At 33.1% G+C, this 26,859-nt stretch overlaps 1 protein-coding gene across 3 annotated transcripts in view; it reads right to left on the reverse strand.

Annotated features, from left to right (window-relative positions):
* The window catches only part of LIN52 (lin-52 DREAM MuvB core complex component), a 133,986-nt gene that overhangs the window by 95,578 nt on the left and 11,549 nt on the right, over positions 1 to 26,859 (reverse strand). Inside the window, exon 6 of one of the 3 annotated variants that reach the window (XM_051977636.1) lies at positions 1,413 to 2,951. The exons of the other annotated variants lie outside the window; for them this stretch is intronic. Within the exon in view, the coding sequence (XP_051833596.1) occupies positions 2,908 to 2,951 (44 nt within the window). The 3' untranslated portion in view covers positions 1,413 to 2,907. Of the gene's footprint in view, positions 1 to 1,412; positions 2,952 to 26,859 lie in introns of those variants that run through there. 3 annotated transcript variants of the gene reach the window in all.

A 26,859-nucleotide genomic window follows, 5' to 3' on the forward strand; every position in this document is an offset into this window, starting at 1 on the left:
ACATGACCCTGGGTACACAGGTATATAAAATCAGTAAACATATCAAATATTTACTAATACTAAATCATAATTTCACAAACCCCACATTCAGTTATGAGCTACTATACAAGGTCGCAAATCACAGTTCAAGAAATTAATTCTACGAAATGTTTTTGGATTTGAGTTCCAAATCTGCCTTTCAAGGCTTCTTTAATCATCTAATTTATAACCCATTTCTCTACTCCCTCTCTTTTCCTTTCTTATCTAACTGTCCCACTTTGGAACTTCTCTAATTTCTCATATCCCAAGTCACTTTCTCTGTCAATTTAATTGGAAGGTAGAGCCATGAGTTCCAAAACCTCCATTTAAGAAAAAGTGCTTTAAGAAAAGATTTAAGAAAAATTTGGAACTATGTCAAAAGGCTATCAAACTATGCATAACCTTTGATTCAGCAGTGTTCCTACTGGGCCTGTATCCCAAAGAGAACACAAAGGAGGGAAAGGGACCCACATGTGCAAAAATGTTTGTGGCAGCCCTTTTTTGAAACCAGAAAGTGAGTGGATGCCCATCAATTGTATTTGTATCTCTAGCACTTAGCATAGTACCTGGCACATAGTAGGTGTTTAATAAATGTTTATTGACTATTAATGTCATTTCTCACATATTTTAATCTAAATTTCAAATTTTGCAAATTTTTCCACTTTCCACCACCTCAATGAAGTATCAAATCCTGTCTCAGTATTTACTGCTTTCTTTCTTTTCTAAACTTTTATAGCATTTTGTATTTAATGATATGCCATCTTGCATTGATCTCTTATTTTTCCAGATTTGGTAGTCTTAGTTTTTAAAAAAAGGTATTAAGTTCTTCTAAGGCAGTAGTAGTAAACTTCTTTTGTATTCTCTTAAGCATGTAATAAATAGTATTCAATAAATATCTGATTCATTGCTAAAGATAGAATTTCTGTAGAAGAGAATTTCTTTAAGTAAAGGAAGGAAGGGAATCTGATGAACTTTCCTACCTTTGGGGGCAGGAAGGAACTAGTAAAGAGCTGAGTGAGGAGCAGAAAAGGCAGAGAAGTAAGCTAAATGTGCCCCTAATGCCTAAAGTCTTTGAGATCAAGTAGGCATTCTTAAAATTTCTTGTGTGTCATGGACCTTTTTTCAGTGTGATAAATTCTATGGCCCAATTCTTAGAATCATGTTTTTAAAATGCATGATATCAAATAGATGGGCTTACAGAGAAAACCAATTATAATGAATACAGTGATTTTTCTTTTTAAGTTTACAGATTTCAGGTTAAGAAGCCCAAATTGAAGATCCTGTAGCTCACTATCAATCAACAAGCATTTTTTGAGTGTTTTCTACATGTTAGGCATTGTGATAGGCCCCAGGAATGCAAAGACAAAAACAAAGACAAAAAAGGGGGGGAGGAGGGGACTCATGACTTCTACCATCAAATAACATATACATATAGAAGTAGATACAAAATATAGAAAAAACTAAATGCCAGGTAAGGAGAGGGAAGGAGAAAAGCAGTGCTGGAGGCCCAAGCAAGGGAGAGGATCAGAAAAGGTAACATGTTGTGGTGATTAAGTGAGATGAACTAATTCCTACCTTTTTCAGTCTTCTTACACCTTATACCACTACTAGACTACTTGGTATTTCACATATATGATGCTCTAACTTCCACCTTTATGTCATTATACTCTTATGTTCCCCAACTCTGACAGGATTTCTGCTTCTTCTCTCTGAAATACTGGTTTCCCTTAAGATATCAGCTCAGGTCGACCTACTATATCCTTCCTGATTCCCTGGCTGCTAATACCTCCCTTTCCCCCCTCCCCCAAAAAAATCTTGTTTTTAAAAATTTGTTCTTTATATACTTACATAAGTATATGTTTTCTCCTCATTAGAATGCAGTTTCACTCTTATCCTTGTATCCCTAGTGCTCAACTTAGTGTAAGAGCTTAATAAATATTGTATCACTTGTTAAAAAGGACGGCTTGAAGGACAGAAGATCATTAAGTGATATTCAAAAATACTAGTGATATAAAAACAAAAATTATCTTTTAATATTTTTTTAAAATTTCTTCCTTTAACCATAATTATGGATGGTGGTTTTAGGGAAAAGATAAGTTTTGCTTTGGATATGTTGTTTGACATGTTTATAGAATATAGAGATCTGGGAGTCAATTTCATTGAGAAGATAACTTAACCCATTTGAACTGATGAGTTTACCATGGAAGAAGTATAGAGAAAAGAGAAGCAAGCCTAGAGAGCGGTCAGGCTTGTTGGGGGGGCAGAAAGTGATTGATAATTTAGTAAAAGAGAGCTAAGAATTATGAAAATCCAGAAAGCAAAGGTAGATGAATGTCAAATACAAATATGAGGTCTGAGAAAAGGCCATCAGATTTGGTATTTATAAGTTCGTTGGAAACTTTTGATAGAGTGGTTTCAGCTGAGTGATGTAGGAAAGAAGCCAGACTACAGAGAAATAGGAGCAGAGGAAGTAAATGTACTGAGAAAAAATAGTTTTTTCAAGTAGTCTGGCTAAGAAATGAAGGAAAAGTATAAGATGATAGTTAGCGGGGAGGTTGGGTCTAATGAGTATTTCTAAAGATGGGGGAGCATTTTTAATAATAAAAAAAAAAACAAAAGCAAGCCAGCAAATCAACAAACATATTCACCAGGTCTAATAGTATTCCATACTAGTAGACAGAGAAATAATTCTTAGATAAAGATGATTTATTAAGTACTATGTATCAGGCATTGGGCTAAATGTTAAATATACTAAAACAAGCTAGCAAGGCTCCTATGGGGGGAAAGTGAGAATTACAGCTGGAGTCAAGATGTTGGAGACTAGATTCTTATTTGTCTTTGTTTAAAGATTATTAGTTTTTATTGATATATTTTATTCTTATATCATATTCATTTCCAAATGTCCTCTTCTTCCCTAACCAGGTCCCCATGCCCTATTAAAAAAAAAAAAAAAAAAAAAAAAAGGCAGCTCAGAAAAACTAACAAATACATTAACTGAGTCTGACAGTATTCTATAACTGAGAAAAGAATTTTTAATCAAACAAGGGATAGAAGAGATCATTTTTTAAAATAAGACAATGAAAACGGAATTAAAGAAAAACATTAGAGGGGGAATTTTTTGTAATATTCCCAGTAAAAGTCTGATAAAATATGCATGAAATTTATATAACAATGAGAGTCATTCTCCCAATAGATAAGTGATGAAAGGGTAAATAATTGTGAAAAAAAAAATGTAAACAATAAGAGACCACATGAAAGTGTTCTCCAAATCAGTATTGGCAAAAAAAAAATGCAAATTAATATACCTCTATGTTTTAACCTCCCTTTACATAAACTAGCAAAGATGACAATGAAAACCAGTAAGCGGTGAGATTATGAGAAAAAAGACATTAGATGCATTGTTAGTAATGTGAAATGGACCAAGGATTTTGGATTTCCAATTATAATTATGCAAGAAAAGAATTAAACTGTCCACACCCTCTGACCCAATATTCCTTTTTATTGAGTATACAAAAGATATTCTAGTACTCTTTCATTTAAAAAAAAAAAAAAAAAGAAAGAAATGCTTTTCTAAAAGGAGATTTCTCAAAAAGTTTGATACTTATAAGGGAAAAATTAGATCAATATTCCAGATATGCTTTCAGTTTCAAGCCTGACTACCCATGGATTAAATTCTCAGCTTGATTGAGTAGGAAGCATAGATGAGGGCGAGACTAGTAAGGGTAGCCTACTTCAAGCGGGTAATATAGAGACTGAGTCAAGTTCTTTGGTCCATTTATCAGATTCTAAATACAAAGTTGCAAACCAATCTGTTGCCAGTGACAATTTCCAAGAAGAACAGGAAGATTATTTAACACTCACATGATTTTTTGGTTTCAGTTTTCTCAATGATACTTTTGGAACACATTCAAGAAAGGTTTGGATAAATTAAATTAAATCACTATTTCTATGGATCTTGACAACTGATAATGGCAAACAGAGAAGCATATGGGCACAATTTGTTTTATTTCCAATCAAGACACCTCCCCCCACTCCTGCCCCAGGAGGAAAAAAAGAAGAATATAGCCTACTATCGAACTACTTCCTTGGAGATTCTTGGTGGTAATAAACACTTCATCCTGAGTGATCAGAAGTGATCTGGTTAGATTTGACTAGGAATCCTATTCACTATCAACTTAACATAGAAATCAGACACCTTGCAAATACAAATAGCACATAGGAGGAAATCAAAGGGATAAAAAGTTTCAATATATAAAGATTCTGGAAAACTTTAAACGTATAAATAAAAATGAAGTCTTTCATCAAAATAGTTGTCACCAGAATTTTTTTCCTAGAAGAGTCACTAATGGTATGATGAAGACAAATGGCAGATATGAAAATATGCTCCAAGTCATTATTAATCAGAGAAATGCAAATTAAGACAACTCTGAGATACCATTACACACCTGTCAGATTGGCTAGAATGACAGGGAAAGATAATGCGCAATATTGGAGGGGATGTGGGAAAACAGAAACACTGATATACTGTTGGTGGAATTGTGAACACATCCAGCCATTCTGGAGAGCAATTTGGAGCTATGCTCAAAAAGTTATTAAACTGTGCATACTCTTTGATCCAGCAGTGTTTCTACTGGGCTTATATCCCAAAGAGATGCTAAAGAAGGGAAAGGGACCTGTATGTGCCAAAATGTTTGTGGCAGCCCTCTTAATAGTGGCCAGAAATTGGAAACTGAGTGGATGCCCATCAATTGGAGAATAGCTGAATAAATTGTGGTATGTGAATATTATGGAATATTATTGTTCTGTAAGAAATGACCAGTAGGATGATTTCAGAAAGGCCTGGAGAGACTAAGATGAAGTAATGCTGAGTGAAATTTGCAGGACCAGGAGATCATTATATACTTCAACAACAATACTATATGAGAATGTATTCTGATGGAAGTGGATTTCTTCAAAAAAGAGATCTAACTCAGTTTCAATTGATCAATGATGGACAGAAGCAGCTACACCCAAAGAAAGAACACCGGGAAATGAATGTAAACTGCTTGCATTTTTGTTTTTCTTCCCAGGTTATTTTTACCTTCTAAATCCAATTCTTCCTGTGCAACAAGAGAACTGTTCAGTTCTGCACACATATATTGTATCTAGGATACACCATGACATATTTAACTTGTATAGGACTGCTTGCCATCTGAGGGAGGGGGTGAAGGGAGGGAGAGGAAAAGTCGGAACAGAAGTGAGTGCAAAGGATAATGTTGTAAAAAAAAAAAAAAATTACACAGGCATGGGCTCTGTCAATAAAAAGCTATAATTAAAATAAAAAAACAAAACAAAATGCAGGTTTAGCAGTAATATCTAAATAAATAAAACCAATAGACCATTATTTATTTTTTAATCTGACATAATAAGAAATGCTTTGGAAGCTAATATCATGTGGGACCAAAGCATTATTCTAATTGCTACTAAAACCATATCCCAATTTCTCATTGTGATGTGGAAATACGCCTGAGTTTTCAAAGACTCTGACAAGACTTAACCTACCTGAAAAGTGTTCCATTAAGAGTTCAGTGACACACCGTTATCTGAATTCCAGTCTAGGGAAATGTAAGGTGGCTTTATTACTTTTTTTGACCACAGCCAATCATAACACCATCTGCTAATTTTGAGATTACAATTTTTTATTAATACAAGGAGTCACCACAACATCACAGTTTACAACGTGGGTGACTAAGAAGATGGTAGTACTCTTGACTAGGAAAGGTGGAAAGAAATGAGAGTTTGGGACAGAAAATGAGCTTTCTTTGAAATGCTGAATTTGAGATGTCTACAAGATATCTATTTTGGATAAATTGACTGGAGAATCAAAACATAGAGATGATAACTGAACCTATAAAAGCTGATGAGATGATCACCAAGTGAGAAAGAATACGAAAAAAAGGGATACAGCCTTCACAAATATCTACAAGATATGTATTAATAATATACCTGATAGCTCTTTTAGATTTATAAAGCACTTTCCTTATAAAAACCTTGAAGCAGATCCACAAGTATTAATGAATAAAAAAATTAAGATTCAGAGTCACACAGTTTTTTTTTTTCCCCACTATACCAAATTCTTTCCAACATGCCAGCCTTAGGTATACCTATGTTAAAAATAAAACTATGGAATTGACAAAAAGAGATTCCTACAGTCTTGAAATCAACACATAATTACAAAAATTTAATTTAGTTATAGTTCTATTACCACCAAACTTTTCACTACTGTTATAGGCAAAGCAAGTAGTCAAAGTTCTCGAGTCTAATGTCCTTTAGTCTTTTCTGTCCAGTCAAATAGTAGAAGTGCTAATGATCAGTAAATGTACAAAAGGCCAGAGAAGGATATAAAAAGATGACAAATATCCAAATAATCAAAAGTTGATGAGTTTGAGATTTACTGTGCTCCTTGTATTCAATTCAACAAACATTTATTAGACATTTACTATCTATAGGACATTTTGTTAAGGGCAAGGTGAGATATAAGGCTAAGGTAAACCACAATTCATGCCCTCATGGAGCTGACACTCTCTAGTAAGGCGAAATAGCATATATACAAACTATTTTAATACAAAATTACACATGATAAATAAATGAAAGTTATAAAAATGTTCTATATGATGAAAGGGGATGGGATTGAAGGAAGGAATAAAAGGATAAAAGAAAGTATCTGAAATCAGCTTTGAAGAATGGACAAGAATTCAAAAGACAGAAAGAGACCATGACTATTCTAGATTTAGAAATAATATGATTAAAAGCATAAAGGTGGGAAAACAAGGCATGAATGGAAATTGATTAGATTGGGTGAAACACAGAATATATGAAAAAGTATAAAGTTAGAAAAGTAGGTTGGCAAAAGATTGGTTTTAAAAGCAAGGACAAGGTTTTTATTATTCTTATATATTTAGCTTCTATAACTATTATTCTTATTATGTTTAAAAAATTATATATTTACTGTACTAATTGTTAATAACTCAAATTTATATAAATATTGCTTTAAGGATAATAAAGTATTTTATTTATAGTAACTAACTTTTCTTACAATAACTTACAATAACTACAATAACAATTGAACTACTAAAAGTAAAATAAAATAGTCAACTCCCAAAGATTTTAGAATTCTGACAAGATCAGTCTCCATGGATTATACTGGTAGCAGCATGAAAGATGGAGAGAGATTGGAAGCAAGAAGACATGTTAGAAAGTGGTTGCAACAATGCCTGTATTTAATAATGATGGCCTGTGCTTTTGCTAGAGTTATGATAGTGAAAATGAGAATGATTCTGGATAGGGTTTTTGTAAATAATTGGGTATTAAAAAATGGAAGAGAAGGAAAAGTTAAAAGACAACAACATTTTCTAACATAGGAAACTATGTAAATAGTAGTGTCAAAGACAGAAATAGTAAAATTGGGGAGAAGAATATTCACATGGAAAATCATTAAGTTCACTTGAATATGCTGATGCAACATCCAAGTGTTGGTGTTCTTTAGGCAAATGGACATGTGAGTCAGATGCTCAGTAGAGTGGTCAGGGCCAGAGATGCAGAATTAGAAGTCATTAGGATATAGGTAACATATGAAATTATGGTAGTGAATGACATTGCCAAAGGAGAATCAAGGTAAAGGACAGAATCCACTTTAAGAGAAACTAGCATCTTAAGAGAAGATAGTATTAAGAAAACAAAACAAAAAATAAAATAAAATAAAATAAAAACAGGCAGAAAACTAATAAAGTACAATGTCTTTAAATCTGTATCACTGAAAAATCATTTTTAATAATGCTTTCCTTTTCTTCTACCAAAAATCACATACAGATTTTTTTGTTGCAGGAAGGAGAGAGCCATTAATAATTACAATTTCAGATGTGGTCAACCTGGTACTGACTTCATCAAACCTTAAGTACCACTCTGGACAAACACTGAGTTTTCTGGTTGAATTCAAATGAAGAAGTCACGTACTTGAACTCTAAGAAGACTTGTCAACAACATGATCAAAGTCTAATTATAGAACAGAGAAGAAACTAGAAAGAGGCTTTGAAATAAAAAAAATGTTTACAAGTATGTCAATAATAACAGTAGCACTTCTATTTAGGAGGCTGTGAACACAGTCTGAACTTCTTATTTCCTCCCCAAACTTGGCTATTCTAGTCAGTCATTCATCCAGAAAAAACAAGAGGCCAAGGTCCAGTTTCAATTTCCGTCCCGACCATTCCAACCTAATCTCCTGGAAAGTTAATGCAAATAAAAGCAAGCTCTCCATTGCTACTGGTAGTGAAGCCTGTTCCTTTCCCAAGAGAGACCTGTAAAACAGGACAGTCACTGACAGCAGTACAATTACTGACACAGATACAGACTTTATGGACATGTTTATCTCCGCTGTAAATCCACACTCTCTCTCCACTCCGATTCACGAGTCATAAAGAAATTGCAGATAATGAAAAAGTTGGGGAAATTTACAGCATGTCGGAAACCTCAGACAGCCAGAAGAAATTAAAGAGCTGACTAGGGATAAATCACACAGGTACAATTAAAACTTCCCCTATACCTTCTTCATTTCCAAACTGAGGCACAATCCAATGGAGCTGATGAAAAGTTGAGGTCATGACTCTTCAGGCTGTAATCATTTCTTAACTAACTGCAAATCAAAATTAGCCAATTCACAGGTCATGTGTGAATGCTGTTACTGGTTGCTACTCCAATTCTAGACACATACCCCTCCACCGGGAAGCGTACAGAGTAATCCTGTCTGTAAACAAGCCAAATTGCAACAAGCAATAAAGGGAAAGGTGATGTCCTACACCTACAGAGATGGCAGGAGGTGAAGGGACATTTTTTACCATTTTACCATCACCACTGTGGATGTGGACATTAAAATGAGAAAGTAGAGCTACAATGGCTGAATGAAATTTGAGATTTCGTGTTCCCTAATAAATAACCATTCTCAAAGTTTCATTTTATCTCTTGTCACCATTCCAAAAGAGATTTCAAAGGACTACAATATTTGTAACTAGAAAAAAGAATTACTTCTCTGTGCTACTTGTTTTTCAATAGTGAATTGGATTAATAATTTTTAGATACTTGAACAAAGTTACAGAAAGTATGATGTCTTTGGAAGCATTAATATACCTCACACAACTGGACTTATCATCATATCCAAATCTCTATTCTATAAATCCATATCTCATCGATGCCTTTTGTTTTAATAGCACAATCATTTCAATTATAAATGAATCCTTATTTGTGACAAATTAAAAATTGTTGCAAAAAAGCCAGTTATAGTTATCTCATTTGACAATGAATACAATATTTTGCCCTAATAAGGCCACACTTTTCTGCCAGGTGGGAGAAAGTATGTTTCAATACTTGTTCTCTGAGATCTTCATAGAATTTTCTGTTACTCAAGAGTCCAATTCACATTTATTCTTTTTATTCAGATTAGTTATTGTGGGCATCATTCTAATAGTCTTTATTTTACTCTCTGGTAGTTTGCATACATCTTAGCATATTTCTCTGTATTCCTTACTCCCTCATTGGTTATTATGTAATAACATCCCATTATATGTATATACCATAGTTGTTGTTTTCCCTCCAACCATTCTCTAATCAGTGGCTCCTACATGGTTTTGAAGAATGCTGTTAGTAATCTTTGGGTATATCCTGGGCCTAAAATTTCTGGTTCTTATTTCTTTAGGCTTATTCTAGAGATTAATGGATTAGGGCAATTCTTGCACAATTCCAAATTGGGGGAAAAAAAAAAAAGGACCCTGGAACCTCGAACCGTGTATTTACTTTTATATCTTCTCACAATTCCCCCCAACAGAGACACAAAATCCTCAGACAATTTTCTCCCAAGAGTTCTGACTTTTTCTATTTTTGTCAATTTGTTTAGTGAGATAAAAATCTCAGGCTCATCTTAATTTGGATTTCTCTTACTACTCATGATTTAAGACTATATTTCTCACATAGTAAGAGGACAAGATCCATGATTCTTTCTATCAATGCAGATCAGCACCTTCTTAGTCTTAATAGTGAGCTGTCTAGAGTGCTGAGAGATGAAGTGAATTGCTGAGGATCAGACAGCTAGTGTATGTAAGAGGCAGGTCTTGAACCCAGTTCTTCCTGATTTCAAGACTGGTTCTCTATTCATCAGTTCGAAAATCTTTTTTTGAAAACTGTTCATATCCTTTGACGACTTATCTCCTAGGGAATGATACTTGATGTCTATCTGCCAACTGCCAAGTTTCTATATATTTTAGTTTTCAGACTTTTATTGATATTTTATGCAGACTAACTTTTGTATTATGCAATTTCTTTTCTAGTTATTTTCACAAACTTTATTCATTCAAATGCTTTTTAATTTTGAATAGTAAAAAAAATTTTTAATCTTTTATAATCTCCTCTATCTCACATTTGGTTAAGGAATTTTTCTCCTACACATAGCTGTGAAAGATACTCAATCTAATATTTTACTGATGAGGCCTTTTATGTTTAAGCTACATATTCATTTTTAATTTATTGAGATGACTAAAATGGTGGCCTAATCCCAGTGCCTATTAACTTCTTCTTTATGATCCTATGCATTTTATTCATTAATAACATTGCTCTGAGAAGGGGTCCATAGTCTTCACTAGACTGCCAAAGATAATAACCCCCTCCCCCTCAAAAAAAATTAAGAAGCCAGATCTAATTTCTACCAAACTGCTTTCCAGTTTTCCCAGCAGGTATCAAAAAAGCAAGTCTTTCCCCTAATAATTTATGTTTGATAGCATTTCATTCCCTTATACTGGCAAGTTCCCCACCATCTTTTCAGTTACTCAGGTTCCCAACCTAAGTGTTAGCCTCAATTCCTCACTTTCACTCACTTCATATATCAAATCTGTTGCCAGATCTTGTTATTTCTATCTTTAAAACATCTCTTGTGTATGTCCTTCTACTTTGTCTAACAGAACGACAACCCTAGTTCAGGCCTTCATCCCATTACACCCAGATTACTGAAATATCCTTCTGGTTGGTCTCCTAGCCTCATGTCTCTCCCCGCACTGTAGTCCATCAAATGGCCAGAGATGTTCTTAAAGCAGAGGTCTGATCATGTCACACCCTACCCAATAAACTATAGTAGTTCTCTACTGCTTCCAAGAGCAAATACAAAATCTTTCACAACTTGGGCCCTCTGCCTAACTTTCCTGGCTTCTTACATTTTACTCCCCTACATACGCTACAATCCAGTGACTATCTTTCTTGCTTTTCCTCCCATATCACATTCCTTCTACTGATTTCTGACTTCCTCACCTCTGCTTCCTGACTTCACTAACTTCAAAACTCAACTCAAATCTGCAAAAAGCTTTTTTTTCCCCTTTCTTCCTTCCAATGCAATTGGTTCATTATAGGTTTTATGCATGTTGTTTTCATCAAACAAACTTAGGCTCCTTGGGGGAAGGGACTGTTTTTGCCTCTCTCAGTGCCAACCACCTAAGTAATTTAAAAATGTTTACTAACAACTGGACTTATTGAATTCCATACTACTTACTGTCTTCAAAAAGCCTTTGTTTCTTACTTATTGAACATGTTCTACAGATCTGCTCTCTGGATGATTAGTTTATTTGTTGTTTAGTTCTGATGACTTCTACTTCAGTTTAAATCCTGATAATGTCAAGTATGTTTCATTTGCTTTTTTTCTCAATTACCCTTGAAATTCTAGAATTTTCAATTCTTGGTCACTTGATCTCTATTTACATCAGTTACTCCTCATTTGAACTGGGAACTATAATGATATCCACTTAAAGAGTTGTGAGAACCAAATGAGATCCTATTTATAAAGTGCTTTGCAAACTTTAAAATGCTATCCAAATGCTCTGTTACTTTATTTTAAATAACTTTTATTTTTACTTCTTCTAATTTGCAGTAAAACTTGTGATTTGATTAGCACTAAATATTTTAAACAGGATTGTCATTTTTATCATATTGGCACAGTTCAACCTTGAACAATGAATATTTTCCAATTATTTGCAACCCTTTATTGCTATAAAGTATATTTTGTAGTTATAATTATTTAAGTTATATGTAGGTCTTGGTAAGCTAACTCCCAAGTACTTTATGTATCTTGTAATTATTTTGGCTTTATCTAAGTAGCTTTCCTCCTGATTTTATTGCTTAATATGCAGTATTAAGTAGCAAAGATAGAATCTGAACCCAGGATCTCATTGTTCAAATTTGGTGCTCGTTCCTCTGCACTGACCCTACAATAAAATATATTCATATGTCAACAGAGATGTTGACAAGTTTCTTATGTTTACCTTATAAATATGATAATACAATTGAGTAGATTTGGACCTAGTTGAATGACAAGTCTCAAATAGTAGAAATTAAAAGAAACTTATTAGTTTGGGGATTTTATTTTCTGTTTTGTCTAGGTATCCAAACTACATTTGTCCCATAAAAATAGTTTGTTGAAGTACTTTACTTATCTTTGAAAATAATTTTTGTAGAGTAGGTATTAATAGTTCTTTGAATGTCTGATAGCCTTCTTTTTAAAATAATTTGGCAGAATTTTTTCTCTATGACATGGCTTGCTCAACATTTCTAAAATTAGGTTTTTTAAGACTAATACTTCTTTGTTTGTTAATTTGGATATTTGAATTTTCTTGGTAGATATGCATTCAACTCTTGTGAATGATCAGTTTTATTAGCATATAGTCACAAACAGTCATATCATAATTATTTGTATTTTTCTTTCAACTGTCTTGCCTTAGTCAATTACTATTTTGGTAATATAATTTTTCTCTCTCTTCTTGTTCTGGTAGTTTTGGTTTTTTGATTCTATGGCCTTATTAGCTTTTCTATAATGTATTCCTTTAGGATCACTAATGTTTTCATTTTTCTCATATTTATAAACTGCATAAATAGCTCAACGATCTTCTCTTTTTCTATTTCATTTCACATAAAACTTCCTGTAAAAACTACTTTAACTGCATCTCAAAAATTTTGGTTTCCTTGTTATCATTACTTTTGACACAATTATTGATTCCATGACTTGTTCTGTGACCTGATTATTATTTAGGATATCATTACTTGGTTTCTATTTAGTTCTCTATCTTTTGTCCATGTTTTATTTATTCTTTACTGTTATGATCCATAAAGGATGTATTTATTCTATTTGCTTTTTTCCATTTATCATTCCTTTATGCCTTAGAACATGGTCATTTTTATAGAACTATCATAAGATGCTTAGAATTAAGTGTATTCCTTATTATTCCCATTCAGAAAGTATCTTTGGGTAATCAAATCCAGTTTATCAGATAGTTTATTTAATTTTATATTTTCCCATTCATTTTCTCATTTGGATTTATCCAGCTTTAAAGCTTTCTATTGTTAGTGTCACTGTCTTTTACAATTTGTCTGGCTTTTATTTTAAGAACTTTGTTGTTTGTGGCATTTGTTTATGACAACTTTTTAAAACTGTCTAAGGTGTAATGTAATTTCTTCATTTGTTTTCACTTGTTTATTATTTTTTATTGTAATTCCTGCTTTTTAAAAATGGCCTAAAGCATTTCATATTTTGTTCTAGTCCCTCATTTTTATTCAATTGTGTGTTTGGATATATTAAATGCTCATTTTGTATATCAAATTGTGAATTTTGTTTTCTTATCCATTCCTACATTTAATCCCTTCACATTTAAGGTTGTAATCATTAAGTTTGCATTTTCTTCTACCAACTACTTGTGAATATAAAGGCATGTATGTATACATTTACCTTTTCTTTAAAGTCAAAACTTGGCAAAGATAATGGAATGATTTGCCATTTCCTTCTACAGCTCATTGTACATTGTATCAAGGCAAACAGGGTTAAGTGGCTTGCTTAGAGTCACACAGCTATTAATTGTCTGAGTACAGATTTGAATTGAGGAAGATGAATCTTCCTGATCCCAAGTTTCATAGATTTTGCTTGAGATGACTCTATTTGCTGTGCTATGTAGCTGCTCAATGAATTTATAAATAACAAAAACTAACCAATGACTGAATAAAGATACTAAAAATACCTATTTTGTACTTTCCTAGAGTTTCTTATATATATCTGTGTATACACACACAAAATTAAATGAGAGAGAAGCAAAAAAGGTGTCTAGGTAATAATTCTGTCTTCAAATGAGAGAGCATTTGAACCAGGAGGTAACTTTAAAATAGGATGGGTTCATCTAACCCAATCCTAAATTTTACAGATGAGAAAAATGAGATCTAGAAGAGTGAATTAAGTTGCCCAATATCACACAGAAAATTAATGGTACAAATGGACTAGAATCCAGCCCTCAACCATTTTTCCCAGAGAAGACTCTCACTGATAATATAATCCATAAGAATAGTAACAGAAAGAACATCAGACTGGAAATCTTCAGACTCTTCCTTGCTCTTGTGTGCACTCACTTATACTTTAAATCTTATAGGGTCCATGGTTGCATCACTGTTTCTCCCTTCAATGATAGGAGATAATCACAATTCCTCTGTGTTTTGCACTTTTCCTAATTACAGCATTTGAACAATTCATCACCTACTGATTAACTTCCCAAACAAAATTCTCAAAACCTAATTAGACTGCCCATCTGACAAAATACATCTAAATCTATCATTTGGCCCAAACTGAACTAAAGCCCCATTATAGTGATTATATCAACAACCATAAAGATATTACATTAAATAAAAACTTTCATAATTTTCTTACACAGGACATCATTTTATAGTTTACATAACCAAGGCACCGAAAAAGGACTGGCCTTAAGTCACACAGGTAATAGAAGAGCCAAGATTAGAATTGAGATTTTCTAACTTCTAGATCTGTGGCTGTTTTGGTTTTCCCCCCAGATGATCATACCTAGGAAATCACATCTCTCTAGGACTTATTTTCCTCAACTATTTAAAAAAAAAATGAAAATGGGTACTTCTACAGATTAATTTTACAAAAAAAAAAGTTTTTAAAATGTAAAACTATGGATTTTTTTTTTAAACAATCATAGTAAAATCTCTCATCCTACCAGGAACATTTTCTTCTCTCTACAGCAGACAAACTTAAGTTCTTGAGTCTTGGTATACCAGCTAAGATAGCATGATTCTCTGCTTCAGAGCTTTCCAGAAATCTCTTCTTAGAAAATTGTCTTTTGATTCATTCTCAAAATGTACACAATGATACTAACAAACACAAGTAAAAAGGTTTTGTATCTCAATGCTAGCCATACGCCCAACATTAATCATAGTTACATTCCTGAAGGAAGAAGTTCATAACTAAAAACAGAAGCAGTTTTTCAGAAGTTGCCATTAAATATTTATGCATTAGTATAAAAAAAAAAGTTTCCCTATAAATACTCAGAAATAGATCTAGTGAAGATTTCCCATTTAGACAACTTCAGGAACTATATTTTTTCTTTCTTTTTGCTATAGCTAACCTAATGACTATTCCTGTTGATTTGGTCCAGGTTTGTTTTATAAATTGTAGCACCAAATAACATTTATATTTTCTTGTATAGAAAAAGTATTAATTTTTTCAAAAATACTTCATTTAATGGACTCAAATATTTCTAAGAAAAAAATCTACTAAAAGTATCAATATTTTCACTTCTGGTTCCATCAAACTACATAGCCCTATAAGGATAAGTCTGATCTAAGTCTTTAATAATTCAAATAAAATCAGTGGCTTTGGAAACAATTTCAAAAGTCTTCCTATTCAAAAGTCTTCCTACAAGAAAGTGCTTTCAACCATAGTGATCTTTTGCTTGTATGTATTGTTCCTTTTGCTCCTGTTCATTCCATGTGAAAGAACAGATAAAAATGTGGTACTACCATTATAGGAAAAGATGCCAAAAATATTCATTCCAAGCATATACCTCTATAATGAAGACAAGGCACCTACTACAGAATCACTAAGTAGCCTTCCACTACTAATTTGGTTTTTTAAATAGGCTTTTCTATTGAAAATAAAATACAGTGTCCAGCTCACAGGAGAATCTAGGTCCACTCAACAGTCAAATTTCTCAATGTAAATTCAAAAACTTTCATTCAGATTTAATAATCTTGTGTTTGGCTAGCACAAATCACTTCTCCAAGTCCAATATTTCTGAGTGGATCAATAAGACAGAATTTCTGAGCCACTTTGTGGAGGACCAACCTATATAGCCAGCTGGTCTCTTTGGCAAGACTCTTTTTGATTCAACAGTGGTTTTCTTTTCTCTTCCTTACCACTTAAAAGCTCAAATAACAAGTACTCTACTGGGTTGCCAGATGCAACTTGTATGGTTTGGGGTACTTTCATTTTATAAACCAAATGAAATCCCTATGTATTCATCTGACACCTTTTAGTCAAAATTATATAGGTCACGTAAAAATTATTCTATCCCCTCTTAATTAGACAATATATGAACAGGAAAAAACTTTCAAAGAGAACATATGTCTTCTAAAAATTAATTTTATTCAATAAATCAATGAGCTTGTGGACTTATTGCTCCAGAAAATGGAGAGGAAGAATGTATTCAGCCTAAGTCCTATCAGTAGATATTTCTGTAAGAAGTTATAGTATTGGTAGGTACCCTCATGAGGACAAAAATGACAAAGGCCACTAATCATTTTAAGAACTGAATGAGAAATGTCATTTTAGCTCTCCCCACTTTGCATCCTTATTACCAAGTCATCAATTGATTTCTCAAGCACAATTATTACTTTTATACAGGGTCAAGCTGAATCCTTCCCTCCTATTCTCCCTTTCCTAACTACCAATCCTAGGCTTAAATATATCAAACTTTAAATTTTTTTTCTAAAAGTATTCCCTGTCTCCTCCTATTGCATTCCTCTAATTATCCTCTTTCATATTCACATATTAGCTCCTATCAAACCTTTACCAATTACATTTAAGCAAAACATTTAGCAAATACCTATTACTTGAAAAAATACTAAGGCAGGCAATGAATCTTTACATATTTACCAATTCAGGACATTTCTCTAGAATTTCCTAAATCTGTCTGTTCTTCCTTCCAGAATGTTAAATTTAATAATAAGGCACCCATCATGTTTTACCAGAAAAAGGTACTTTATCACCATTTACAACCTTTCCATCTCCTTACTTGCATCCCAGATCATATTTATAGCCTCCCTTACACAGTGGAAAGAACTGAGAAGAAATGAAAGTAGGTATTTCCATTTGATACCTAAAACACTTTCCATGTATCTGACAGTTCAAGGATATGACTAGCCAATTTAAAAAACAAACAAAAAACCGCACAAATATTTCTTGTACAAGCTCTGCTTATGAAACAATTATTATGCTAATCAACAAAATGATCTTCAGCCATATAGTTGCAACTAACTTAGTTATTCCTCTTTCTCCCCTCCCCCACCCCAATCTATATTCTGTTAGGAAAATATATCACAATCCAAAGAAAATACAAGAAGGAAAAGGATGGAAATGATACACCATCATTCACTTTTAATTTATCAGTCATTATTGAAATGTAAACTCTTTGAGGGTAGGGACTATCTCACCTTTGTATTTTTATTCCCAATGGCTAACAAAGTGCCTGAAACAGGAGCACTTAATGCTTACTGACATATTACTTATAATTTGCTTTTGAGAAAACTGATCAATTATTCAAAGATTATTAAATCATTCTCATTATATATAATTCATTAAAGGGTAAAGAGGTTTAAAGTAAAAAATGACAATGTTAATACCTCTAAAATAACTATCTCTTTATTCCTTGGGCTGAATTACAACTACTTCAATATTATATATTTATGTGAAATAAAAGAATATTCCATATGCACCATTAACATGACTGAGTGGGTAAACAGCTCACATTTGTATCAGGGAAACTTGGGTTCAAGACCTGCCTCTGATAAATAATGGCTATGTGAACCTAGGCAAATGCTTACACAGTACCCCAACAACTCTCTAAGATCATAAGATGCAGATCTGTATTAATAAAGTTTCTTCACTAGAAGTCCATCCATCCTAGTAAATCACAGGACCAGACCCTATCTGGTCAATTTCAATTTAGTCATTGAAAAATAAACAATTTATGAATTAACCAAATCTAATTCAAATGATTTTTATTTTCTTCTTCCTTTTCTTCTCCCCCTCCAAAAATACAAATAAGAAATTAAAATTGAAGCTACTTTATGCAGTCTGTTAAAAACCTTACTTTTATATAAGACCACAGAGTTTTTTTTATGAAAATGAAACTGATCAGTATATCAAGTACTTAATGCTTCCTTTGAGTTCTGAAAAATTAATCAGTTTGTATATATCTTACTTTATTAACAACAGAGGAAACAATCCTGCCCATTCTTCTATTATTAAGGAATTTTATAAGGTAAAATCCCTAGAGTAAAATGCTAATTTCTAGCTTTACATTATTACCTAGGCATCTTGGAGATCATCTAATTCAATCCCCATCCCTCATCCATCATGCCAACACCCCTTCCATACCTACTCATTTTGTAAATGATGAAATTGAGAGTAAATCTTGCTCAAGATTTTGTTGTTGTTTTTTGTTTTAACACTTCCTCATGAAAATAAAGGAAATCCTGGATTTTCTAATATTTCAATTGTATTACTTCCCAAATAGGATGTCATATCACTGATTATAATATGAATCTCTACTATAGTCTAAGATAATGACTATAAGAACAGTGTGTCATTAATATTTGGTAATACATTTCACAACAATTAAGTACTGCCCATAGGGTGCTTTTGAACTAACCTTGTCTAACTTTTACCTAATTAATCTTTAAACAATTAAAGCAGCAAAAAATACCCATCCTTTGAATATTCAATCTCTAGAAATGAATACATTAAATTTTCTTCAAATAAAACCAAAACACTAACAATCACCTCTAATTAAAGATCAAACAACAAATATGCCATCTTGATTATAACTCAAATGCATCCAAGAAAGAATAAAAGTTTAGAAAGCTAGATGTGGACAGGACATAATAAATAAAGAGTCTTCAAAAGTAAATATCCAATGGCCATGCTATGGGTTGTGAAGGGATGAACCAAAGGTAACCTAAAGCAAAAGCCCTGCCTAGCAAGTTGACAACAGAATTGCTTTCCTCCCCTCAACTACCAATTCCTGAAGTCCTAAAACATACCTAAGCAAAGTCTTCATTCCAATGGTGGCCTTCTCTAGTGCTGATCAGGCCCAATTCTGCTTAACACTAGATTAGTCTGGTCACAACTCTCAACAACACAGCTTTTAATGAATCAGTCTTCAGCCTTTCAAACCCAATTTTTTGCAATATTCATTCAAGCAATACTTAATACCCATTCTGCATAAATCAATTATACATAAGCCAAAAAACTTTGTTTAACAGCTTTAAGTAATCAAAGAACCAGAAAAGAATTACCTTGGACAAAAAAGCTATAGAGTACAATTTTTTGTTTTAATTAAGGAGCCTCAGGACATGTCAAAAAATGACCAAAAAAACCCCCAAATTTCCTTCTGTAAGTGTAGAATATTGAATTTGGAGTTAGGAAGATTCAAGTTCAAATCTTTTCTCAATACTCACTAGCTATATGACTTAAGCAGGTCACTTAACCTTTTCCTGCCTCAGTTTCTTCATTGTAAAAGAGATAATAATAGTATCTATCTCCCAGAGTTACTATAAGGATCAAAACAGCTAACAATTGTAAAGTATTTTTGCAAATCTTAAAGAGTCAAATGGATGTTATTATTATTCTTTATTATTTCCTCACTTTCTTTCCCTAGTGATCAAATCACTCATTGTACACTTTTTATGTCACCAATTGTTTTGTTCATACCACCTGATTGAATTCAAAACGATTACTGTTTTTTCCTTATCAACAACTCCAACCTTCACAATACCTAACATATTTTTGAATTAAAAAAAAAAGTACATGAAGATAAGGATATCAAATAAAAGAACATAGGAGATGTTTAAGACAGTTATATGCTTTTTACAAACCACAGTATTTCTCAGCTAGTATTTAATTAAAGGTAGCAAAGTACAATGGAAAGAATATTGGACTGGGTATGTCCTCTGTCACCAACAGGCTATGTGAATTTGAACAAGTGGACTCAGGTATCTCCCTCATCTGCAAAACTTGAACTACCTGTTTTCCAAAGTTATTATGAAGTTCTGAAAAGGATATAAATGAATACCTGATAAACTGCAGACGACTAGATAATTTATTTATTATTATTCTTTCCCCATGGTCTCATAACTCAGAAATGTGAACATATATTTGTGCTTAATAAAAATAATTCAGTTTTTCTTTGCTAGAAAAAAAAATTTATCCCAAACTGAAATCACTATCTTTTTTAAAAGTTTACTGCTTCAGCTCCTAAGTGTTTTATACAGGGTATCACTAAATGAAATGCTATGTCCTGACCAATGATGTTGAAAGGCAACAGAAACAGTGAAGTAGAATGAGTGCATTTTTAAGGACTCCCCCCCCTTTTCCAGCATAGTTCCACTAACCAAGATGCAGGGGGTCATTTCTCATGCTGAAGGATTCTGACCTAGCCATGGAAGCTAAATGCTTCTGAAAAATGCCAATTCCACCTACCTGAGCATCACTGCTGGCTTCCTCCACCAAAAGCTAAATGCTATTTTTCTAATGCTACCAGGGCTAAAAAAAAAAAAAAAAAATTGTTCATCCCAGAACTAGACACTGCTTAAGGACAGCAATTTTTTGCCAAAGATAAAGAGATGAAGTAAAAGACACAATGCTGAAGAGTGGGCTGAAGACAGAGGGCGTAATTCAACATCTTGGTAGAGATCTTTAATTTTAAAGAGAAAGATGAAACAAGCAAATGGTCAACAGACTGGCTAATGCTGCCATCTAGAGGTTATCCCTGGAAGAGGTCTGTTCCCGTTTCTGGCACTAGGGCCTATATTCAGCCCTGCCAGCTCAGTTCTAACCTCCCTTTCTTCCTAAAATGGATCAATTTCAAAAAAGTTCAAGTCACCAAACAAGCCACCAGGAAAATGGCTGATTGTCTTTTAAGAACATCGAGTCCCAGCCAGGGGTTAAGAAACCAGTTTTAAAAATAGAAGACAGACATTTCAGGAGAAAACTATGTAGTACAATTTAAAATGTTCAAGTGTTCAAAAGTTCAAAAAAAAGTTCAAATTAGCACTAACATTTAAGGCTACTCCCTCATCCCCCATCCTTTACAGTGCAGAAAACAAGAAATCACAACCCGTAATTTTCTTGATGTGGGAACTTCTTCCACCAAAGCAGATTGTAACCAATCTATAGTTTATATGTTTAGAAAGCTTGGATGAAGCAAAGAGAGATTAATTAGTTGATCCCCAGAAACACAGAAGAATATCTGCAATAGGTTAAGTTTTATTGACTTCAAGTCAGCTATTAGGCCAGCCTAGTCCTCTTATATTTCTTCTCAATTATAACACTTTCCTTTCATAGAATTTCTGTACAACACAATACAAAAGTCAGCCAAATTAGCACAAATCTTGAGTTGGTGATCCATATTTCTTTAGTAGATTCTATGTAATGTGAGCATTCCCTCCTCCAATGTAGATCACAATCCAATACATTTCCTCATCCTGTGCCATCCATAATCTCCTCAAAATCTTCTCCAAAGTCTCAACCCAATAAGGTGGAAGCTGTCCAGGAAAGCTTTCAATTTGTCCATTTGTTTTTTCTAGCCTCTAGCTATGTGACCAGTCCACACTTCTTTTTCAAACTAATGAAATGTGTGTTTTACAGCTCTGACTGGTAAAGTATATTGTCTTAGACAAAGGAAAAAAAAAAAGTAGTCACGTCCAGGCCTAATACATTCCAAGAAAATACCTATTCTAAATGCTAGTGTAGAAGCAACTCTTCCAAAGCCTGGAATCCTTCAGAGGTGGGGTTGGGGGGTAGGAGAGGCAGGGAATCAGTATGAAGATAAAATTCCTGAGGCCCACAGAATGAACAAATTTCTGTTCACCTTGCAAAAGTGAAATGAACCTGAATTTGGAGTTGAGAGATCGAAGTTCAAGTTCCAATTCTGCTTCTTACTGTATTATCTTCAGCAAGTCACTTAACCTGAGACTCAATTTTCTCATTTGTAAAATGAATACATAATACAGGCTTTGCCTGCCTTACCAGATTATTACAAGGACTATGAATATAGAACCTTTTATCCAGTATTAGTCTAGCAGGGCAAAAAGAAGTGACCAGGAGTCAGGAGCTCGATATTCCAAGTAAAAGTTCCATCACAACTAGATGTGAGATAATAAGTTCCCTGACTTTTATAAATCTTAGTGTCAGATGGGACCTTAGAGATCATCTGGTCTAGCCTTCTCATTTTACAGAGGAAAACACAATTTTTCTATTATTACCATCACCATTATTATTATTAAATCCATAAATATACGAAAAACATTTTCCTTCTCAAAACGTAGACAACTTACAAAAGATTACATCAGCATCACACTTCAGATATAATTCCATAATAGGCTAAGTTAGAGTAAGAGCCAAAACAGAAATCACTAAAAGTAAGCTATACTTTCTATCAACCAAACCTAAATTTAACAGAAAATTGAACATATAAGAGCCAATATCAAAGAACAATTTTAAGGAACTCAACATGAAAAAACTGTTTAAACAAGGATAAATTGTTTGTTTTTTTAACCTGGGAGATATAAACTTTATGTTTAAGATTTATATCAACAATATGGTAAGCTCAAAAGAAAGACTGGCAGAGTAAAGGTAAAAATAGTAATCATGTTATACAAATAAGGTGCATAGGAAGAATAGACAGTAGAGCGGGGAGGAAGGTTTGTAGTTCTGAAAACCTACTCATGTTGGGAATGGGTTAAATAGGCTATCTCTACACACACACACACACACACACACACACACACACACACACACACACACACACTATGAAGGGTACAGCACCCTCCAAAATCTTAAAGAAATAAGAGGGGAGGAATGGGCAGATGGGGAAGCAAAAGATGAGAGAAGACAAGGGAAGGATCCCTAGGTGGGATGAAGTTAAGTAATAGCAAGGCAAATTAGAAGCAGAATTTTATGAAATCGTCAGCGACAGGAAAGACCTGTGTGTGTGTGTGTGTGTGTGTGTGTGTGTGTGTGTGTGTATTTACATATGTATATATACATATATCCTTTCTTAACTATAGCCTGCTTGAGAGTGGGGAGGGGGATGAAAGAGGGAAAAAACAAATAAAGTATAAAAGGTGAGCAGCAAAGAATAAAACAACAATTAACAAGGAAGTAAAGAAAAGATGGATGAATATGAATCTAATTTCTTCTACTAATATATAAACTTTCTTAAATTGGTATTTGTTATATAATTTGAATCCTCCCTGATGTTCTGCTGGGCACATAATAATGTTCTCTTTTGCTTTGTTTCATTTTGTTTTGTATTGCTTTTCTATTTTTCTTTTTTCTTATTATTTCTTCAAATAAAATAAATTTGGGAAAAAACAAATAAACCAGTAAGCGATATATTCCCCATGAGTCTACTCATCTATTCAGAGTCAAGTATGCAGAGATAGCACTTTCTTCTTACAAATATCTTTTGTTTTTATATCACTTTATATAATTTCCAAACATATTCCTCCCTGCTTCCCTACCTAGCAGGACATCCTTTATAAAATTTTTTAAAAGATTTAAAAGAAAGCAATAAAGAGTACTTCATTAAAATCAGAGAAGATAACTGGAGGACCAATCCCATCTCTGTTATCTGCTATTTCTATGATCAGTAACAATAGCCAATAGCTAACATTCATATAAGACTGTCAGGTTTATATACAGTCAATTTATATAAATTACCTCATTGCATCTTTACAACAACTATGACTACCCCACACACACACCCCTTTTAAAGACAAGGAAACTGGGAAATAGAGAGATTAAGTGATTTGCCCAGCATCTCTTAGCCAGTAAATGCCTGATGAAGGATTTGAACTCAGGGTCTCCTGACTCAAGTGTTTCTACTAAATCAAGTTGTCTTCTCCTTTGGGCAAGGCATTTAAACTTCTCTGGGCCCTGTTTTTCCTATTTATAAAATAAAATAACTCGCTAAGGTTTCTTCTAGCTCTCAAACAATTCAATGCTCAATAGCATCTGGAACTATTATACATCTATAGCCCTCCTCCACTGCAAAAAGAGAAAACAAGATCCTTCACTCAATTCTTCTCTGGGACCATGCTTAGTCATTATAATTACAAAATGTTCAATGTCATTTTTTTGTCCTTGGCATTTACATTGTTATAGTCATAGTAGTATGTTGCACAAAATTATCAGTAGGTGTTTAATAGAAGACTATTAATAAGAAGTGATAAAGAGACTCAACAAGATGGTAGCAGTGAGAAAAGAACTAATCTCTACAAATAAGGAATTTGTCGTTTCAAAAGTGTACTATTAATTTAATATATCCATGCTTTTCAGGGACTGGATATAACCCCTTCAGTAGTCAATAACCAATAAATATTTATTAAGCACCTTCTATGTGTTAATCACTGGGAATACAAAAAAGTCAAAAGCCCATTAGAGTTCCTTGAGAAGGTATTAGGAGAGACAAGAGAAAAAATGTATACAAACCAATTATATGCAAGATAAATAATGGAAAATTCTATAACAAATATTTCCTGTTGAAGATAGGATCTTATTTGGGATTTAAAGAAAGCCAAGTAAGAATGTGTGTGTGTGTGTGTGTGTGTGTGTGTGTGTGTGTGTATACAGCTATTAAATATATTTGTGGTTAACTATAGCCAGTTTGAGGGAAGTGGGGGGAGGGAATGAAAGGGGGAAAAAGGCATAAAGTTTAAAAAGTACATAGTAGATAACAAAAGAACCACCTAAAAGATAGCAAAAAAAAGATGCACACTCATAAATACAATTTCTATTTTTATATATCCTTTCTTGAACTGTTAATTTATTGTTATATATTCTGAATCCTCTATGATATTCTGCTGGGCATATGACAATACTCCGTTTTGTTTTATTTTGTTTTACTTTTCTGTCTTTTTTCTGTGTTTTTTTTTTTTTTAATAAAGTGAAAATTTAAAAAACAACATACAAAAAAAAAAAAACAAACTCAGGGAGAGTGGAGATGAGGTAGTTTCAAGTATTTCTAAAAATAAGAAGCTATAAATATTTAACAAGTTGGCAAAAAAAAAAAATTAAAAATGCAGTATTTCTTGAAAGCTAAATGTACTTGGAAACCCAGTTGAAGCATGCTTTAGAACTCATGAAACAACAAAACAGGAAAAAGATTTTTCCAAGAAAGTCATTCTTATCAGTGCCAAAACTCAAAAAGGTCCGTGTTATTTCTAAAATAACATCATACAATGCCTCCTTGAAAGCAAAAATAAGCAATCCTGCTTCTTGGGTAGATATTTTCTGTGGTTTTTTTTTTCTTCCTCATTATCTTTATCAGCAGGGACATTTGCATGAAAACAAGATCATTGATCTCTGGGGATTCATCAGCTCCTGCTGCTTATTTTTCATCCATGTCATCCTCTCAATTAATACTAGGGAGAGGATTGAGACATTGAAGCACCAGATTAGGGTGTCAAATGAAAAACCAACCCCTACAGCAGATGAATATCCATAAGGAACAAAAATCTTGTTTTTATGCAAATACACCATGGACAAGAAAATAAAAGAAGACATTTTCCAGAAAATCTGATACACATCAGTGAAATTATTTCTAAATTAGCACCTGTTTTCCACATGGCACCAAGATGTTTCTAACAAAAAGCATAATAGTCAATTAAAGTGGCAATCATCTACCACTAAACACTAGTACAGAAGTCAAATAAAACTGTAATTTCCAACAAGATGGTTCTGATCCAACAAGGAGCTCTGATCACTGGACTTACTAGTTGGCAATAAAGATCATTTCTGTTGCAATAGGTTTAAGTTTAGTCTTACACCTTTCTGGAAACAGAGATCTCTTCTCTCAAAGTCCCTTCTAGCTTTATATTTCTATACACACATCTCTTCAATATTCCAAAGTAATATGAAAACTAAAAATATGGATTTAGAACATTAAATGCCAATTCTAATTTTTATTTGGAGAAAGTCCATCAAGAAATTCAGGATAATGGCATCTATTTCATATGTTTGATATAAGGATAAAATAATCCTTAAAGTACCATATAAATGTAAGTTATTATAAGATTTAGCCCTCTGTTACTATATTGAGCCAAACAGATTTAAATTCAACAAAGAAAAATAAATAAACTGAGAGCTTGACAGTTGCAGTACCAAAAGGGTTTTCACCAGGACACCAATAATGTTTCGCTGTTATTAAAAATGTATCTGATCGCTACTAAAAATTTTGTTTTGCAAAGAAATGGACTCATAAAAGATCTGGTGACTATAAGACATTAACAACTAAAGCAAGACTTCCTTAAGGTACTTAATTATTTCAATTTCCATAACCCTCTGCTCAATATAGCAAAGATTATCATAGAATTTTAGCCCAGAAAAGAACTTTAGCAATCACTTAATCTAACAGATGAGGAAATTGAGATCTATAAAAAAGTGATAACAAAATTTCTGACCTCCAGAAGCAATGTAGCTGGAGAGATTAGACAAGTACAGGAAAGATACACATTCATGTAAACTAATATGGAATAGAGCGCCATATTACTATTACAAAAAAAATTTAATAATAAACACTAAAACAATTAAAAGGAGAGATCCTTATGATTGGAATCAGGGATGAACTAAGTGTTATATTTTCATTGTGAACATTTAGACCTCAGAAATCAGCAAATGCTACAAATCAGTTATTCTTTTGTTGATGGCTTAGACTTAAA

The sequence above is a fragment of the Antechinus flavipes genome, chromosome 2 (assembly GCF_016432865.1).
Source record: "Antechinus flavipes isolate AdamAnt ecotype Samford, QLD, Australia chromosome 2, AdamAnt_v2, whole genome shotgun sequence".
Taxonomy (NCBI): domain Eukaryota; kingdom Metazoa; phylum Chordata; class Mammalia; order Dasyuromorphia; family Dasyuridae; genus Antechinus; species Antechinus flavipes.